The following is a 5,353-nucleotide window of genomic DNA, read 5'->3' as shown; positions in this document are numbered from 1 at the left end:
CGAGACAATGGGATACAGCTTCTTTATGGGCCTAGTCAGTAGCTGCCCTCTTGCCGTTCGTATTGTGCATGTCCTCGAATTTTCGGCCCGGGAGGATTCCGGAAATAAGACAATTTTGCATAGCGGCCATATCGCCCTGTTTTGGCTGGTGTCTTCCGGCAGACAGATATCCCCGATTTTCAACGCCCGAGCCTGTGATGGTTGCCTGTTGTGAGCCGTGCGAAGTTGCATTAGATACTTGTCGCGTCTCGAAGCGCGAGTCGTACATACTGTACCAATGACCCATACCGGAACACCTTTCTGTTCAATAAATGATGGAGAGCAGTCGTCAGCTCTTCGTTCGCTCGCGGTGATCGCAGCCGGAATGTGGACGGCAGCACGTCCGATGGCAGCTCTCTCAGCCAGCCGCAGTGGAGCTCCGCCATCTTATCAGTAGCGTGCGCGAGACTCCGAAGGCATCGTCAGTCCTTTCGGGTTTCCGTCGAAATTCGCATGATCCGCGAGCGATCGACCGAGAGACGATCTCATCAATAGCATCGTCAGTGTTTTCCGTCCTCCGGTCGTTCCGGCTCGTGACATTTGGTGTCAGAAGTTACTTCAGAAGAACTTGCGCGTTGGAACCAGTTCAGCAGGCCACGCCGTCAGCTAGTGATCGAATCGATTCGTCATATCGACCATGAGCAACGAAGAAAAACCGAAACACATCGCCATTCCGGAGATGGAGGAACCCGACGAAGATCCGGGAAATTCCCAAGCCGAAATAGATGCCCATCAATGCGGTAGCTCGAGGGCTTCAGCTACACCTGGCGCCTCGAGAGTACATTGGAAAACTAGGCAAAAGTACGAGAAAATCCTCGAAGATCAGATTGCCAGACGTACTCTGGTTAGGAATAGTTTGGAAGATCGGGTCGACAGGATAAAACTGTTGTGCGAGAACCCCCCGGAAAACATTCGCCGTCACGCGAAACTCCACGCAGCAATGCTGGAGCGTTCCGAGTCAGAGCTGCGAACACTCGACACAGAAATTGCGGACCTGATGCGAAAACTCAACCCTTCGGATTTGGTGGAGGATTACGATCGGGTGATTTTCTTTGAAGAAATGGTGATCGGCGCCCAAAGCGATCTCGAAGACTTGCAGAAAGCCTCACTGGCGGATCGTAGTGAACATTCCGTTGGCGGTGCGAGCGCCGATGACCAATGCATCCAGCCGGATGCGGATGATCAGAGAGCTTCGACTCCCCAGATGGATCCCGGTGACCAGCGAGGCCCGGAGACAAATGTGTCAAGCCTCCCGATGATAGTGAAGGTGGTTCAGGAGAAATCCCCGCGTACGCCGAAGTTCAATGGGAATTTCAAACAATTCCGTGAATGGTCCCAGCTCTTCGAATCGTACGTGAACAGCAAAGACATACCCGTGATTCAGAAGTTCGCAAAGCTGAAAGAAAGCCTCATCGGCCCAGCGAGACAGGAAATAGCGCATATAAGTTTCTGTGAGAGCCAATACGAGATTGCCTTGAAGAGGATTCACGACGTTTACGGTGACGAACAAGATGCCGAGCAACAACATGTGAAGGAGATTAGCGGACTATTCAACGCCAAGGATCTCCATCGCCCAGATAAGTTGAGACATTTTCACTCGACTCTCTCTCAAAACGTTCTAGCCCTCGTGGCTCTCGGGAAAAGGATCGACGGGCTCTCCACATTCCTCGTACACAACCTAATTCGAGTACTCCCGCGTTCACTACAACTTCAGTTTCTTGACATTTACGAGGATTTACGGGAAAGCGGTGACTCCCGCTGTGAGTTGGAGGTACTGATAGATTTTCTGGAGCGGCAGGTGAAAATCCACCGGAAGATTGCGGACAGCTCGACGAGATACCGGAGTCCAACTCCCTATTCCTCGAATGATTCTCAATCTAACTACAAGCCGGCTCGGTTCGAACATCAGTCGGCCAACTTCAGCTCGACCGTCATAAACACAAGCCGCACCGTCCCCGCGGGACGACACATGTACAGTTGCGTTTTCTGTGAGGCATCCCACCTCAGCAGAAACTGCAAAGCGCCACTTACCCTAGAAGAACGTAAAGAGAAAGTATCGAGTAAGAGGGCGTGTTTCCGTTGCCTACGATTGAATCACTCAGCCGTCAACTGCAAAGCGAACGTTCGGTGTTCGATTTGTTCACACAAACATTACCCTCTCATGTGTCCAAAACAAGACAAAGTCTCGCCGTCAGTCAGTCAGTGTGACGTCACTACCACCATTCTCTCCAGCGTGGACGCGCTCGAAGGCTCGACGCTCCTTCCAACAGGCTTCGTCTGGGCACACTTCGGGAACAGGAAGAAAAAAGTCAGAATCCTTTTGGACACATGCTCCCATAGGTCATATGTGAGCAAGAGAACAATCTCCGACTTAGCCGCGAAGCCGACAGACTCAACGCTTCTGTCCCTCGGCTCCATCGGAGGTAATGTCTCTGATGTCCAACGCTTCCAGATATACGAACTCTCTCTACAGAGCTGCTTTTCTCCGCAAGTCGTGATACCCGTCAGGTGTCTCGAGATAGCCGAAATCTCAAAGTCGGTTCTACCGCTGGTTAAGCAGACCTATGGCTTAACGCCAAGCGCGGATCTCGGCGGAGATGGCGAGGACTTATCCATAGAGATTCTGCTGGGTGCAGATATCTTACCAAAAATCGAGAAAGAGCAGAAAAGACTCCTCGACGGTTTATCAGCTTTCAATACCCAATTCGGTTGGTTCTTCTACGGTGGGGTCGTGAAAGAGTCGGACACACGCCCACCAAGCCTGTGCGCCTTCAGTCTCATCCAGCCATGGAGACCCGAAGAGTCGAGGGTTTCTCCGGTCGAAGAAGAACCATTGACTAAAGATATAGACTTCCTTTGGAATTCTGAAACTCTGGGCATCGAAAGTCCAAACGAAAATCAGAACGAAATAGACGAGCTGGATGAGGAATTGATCAAGCATCACAGAAGAACGACGAGAAAACTAGCGGATGGACGCTTTTCCGTTTCTCTCCCTTTTCGCAACAATCTCGAAACGCTAGGGGATAACGAATCGCTCACGAGATCTAGATTGATCAGACTGTTAAACAGTCTCGCGAACGATCAAGACACGATCGGAACCATCGATAAGGAAATATCGGAATACATCAGCAATGGCTACGCGGAGCCGGCTCCGCCACGAATTGATGGGGAGCCGGCACATTATCTGCCGATCCAGGCGATCGTTAAGTCTTCCCCCGAATACCCGACAGGGAAGAAGTCAAGAATCGTTAAAGACGCATCTGCAAGATCAGCGGACAGGGCATCATTGAACGATGTCCTCCATCAGGGACCCAGTTTGCTTCCCGATATACTCAAAGTACTGATACACGTTAGACGCTTCAAATACGCTGTAGCGGCGGATGTGGAGAAAGCATTCCTCCAAATCAAAGTAAACCCCGACCATCGGACATTTCTCCGTTTTCTGTGGCCCCTCGGAATCTCCACAAACCCGAGGGCTCGATGGCAAGAATTCTGGAACACATCTCTGGACTTCGGTTTGGTTTGCTCCCCTTTCTTGTTCTGCCAAACTATCAAACTGCTCCTGGAGTCACAAGCAGCGGAGGACACACAAAAATCTGCGTTAGCAAATGAAGTAATCGATTCCTACTACATGGACGACGTATTCTCGGGTGGAGACTCTCTTAACGAAGCCTCTCACAAGATCAAGCTACTTTTTGAAATGTTTTACGCAGGCAAATTCCGACTTCGGAAATGGTCAACTAATTCGAGCGCTCTTGCGGATATCATACCGCTCACCGTACCGTTTCCTGACGTAAATGTGACCTGCGAGAAAACAGATGCGAAACTCCTTGGAGTGAAATGGAACCAAAGGGAAGACTCGCTCGGCGTCTTTACCAAGAAGGCGCTCGTCGAGATGAAGTCCGATCGAGCCTCGAAGAGAATATTACTGAAGGCTCTCGCCCAGCTGTTTGACCCCCTAGGTATAATGTCGCCCTCTACCGTATCAGCGAAGATTCTCTTACAGAAGCTCTGGAAGAAAGCCAGAGACTGGGATGAAGACCTCGAGGGCGACGACCTGGACGACTTCGTTCGATTTCGCGAGTGCATCGAAAGGTCAAGCAGTCTCAGTGTACCACGTCCCTTGAAAACCGACGATAGGAATCTGGCGGTCAGGGAATTACATACGTTCTCTGATGCGAGTCTTTCGGCGTACGGCTGTGTCTGCTACGTACGAGATATTTTCTCAAACGGTCCTGCGAAGGTTTCCTTTCTGATGTCAAAGGCGAGAGTTTCACCACTAAAGAGCAAGCAGACGATACACCGACTCGAACTCCAGGGAGCGGTCGTGGCAGCCCGAATTGCGCTAAGGGTGGGCAATTACTTGATTCCCCAACCAGAGCGGAAGCTCTATTATACTGACAACGCCGCTTGCTTGGGCTGGCTACGGGACTCCAATGCGAAATGGAAAACATTCGTGGCTAACCGAACAAGAGAAATACTGAGTTCGTCCCGCCCATCGGACTGGTCTTACGTCAAATCCTCAGACAACCCAGCTGATATACTTAGCAGGGCCATGGACATTAACGAGGAAGCAACGAAACTCATGTGGCTCAAAGGACCGCCATGGCTGGAACCTTTTGGTAAAGATCCGAGCCTTCACCCACTCAACACACCCAGAGCCACAACAGAAACAGATGCGGAACGTATCGAAGAGATCTGCATGATGACCGTCTCGGCTCCGCAGGAACATCTCTTTGATGAACTGTCCTTAATCAGCCGGACGAACAGCTGGCCCAAGATAGTCAGAATTTGGGCATTCACCAGAAGAGTCGCCCAGAAGTTCTGTCAGACCCGAGTTAGACTCGACCAACAGGGAAGCTTGGGACAAACGGCCATGAATTCGGGAAGGGATCCGCCAATCAATCTACTAACTATATCTACGGAGGAATTCGTGTTGTCACGAGACGACCTGATCAGGAGAATCCAGCAAAGGCGTTTCCCGATAGAATACTCTTCCGAATGCCAAAGCGTGCCGAAAACCAGCTCCCTTTTCAAATACAGCCCTTTCTTCAGTGAAGACAGGTTTATCCGTAGCAGGACTCGCCTTGAGAGAGCCGAATCGTTCACGTACGATGAGATATACCCGATTCTTTTACCCTCCGACGAACCCGCCGTAAAGCTACTAATTCTCAATATACACGCGCGGGAATGCCTCCATTCCGGTGGAATCGTCGGCACTCTACACAATCTCAGAAGGCGCTATCTGGTCCTGAAGGCCAGACGCCTCACTAAGACGTCATAGCGAAGTGTACGACTTGTCGTCGCTTCAAGG

The 5,353-nt window shown here is 50.9% G+C and overlaps 1 protein-coding gene across 1 annotated transcript; it reads left to right on the top strand.

Moving 5' to 3' along the window:
* The first annotated feature begins 676 nt into the window (after positions 1 to 676).
* On the top strand, positions 677 to 5,323 carry LOC100908498 (uncharacterized). Its single transcript, XM_003741423.1, has one exon. It carries the CDS (start codon positions 677 to 679, stop codon positions 5,321 to 5,323), a length of 4,647 nt encoding a protein of 1,548 aa, XP_003741471.1.
* The last annotated feature ends 30 nt before the right edge of the window (positions 5,324 to 5,353 follow it).

The sequence above is a fragment of the Galendromus occidentalis genome, unplaced genomic scaffold (assembly GCF_000255335.2).
Source record: "Galendromus occidentalis unplaced genomic scaffold, Mocc_1.1 scf7180000077173, whole genome shotgun sequence".
Lineage (NCBI taxonomy): Eukaryota > Metazoa > Arthropoda > Arachnida > Mesostigmata > Phytoseiidae > Galendromus > Galendromus occidentalis.
Note: the sequence above shows the minus strand (reverse complement) of the source record. Positions and strands in the feature narration are given on the sequence as shown.

Coding starts and splice junctions, on each gene's coding strand:
- LOC100908498 (XM_003741423.1), top strand. CDS start 677: ATGAGCAACGAAGAAAAACCGAAACACATCGCCATTCCGGAGATGGAG.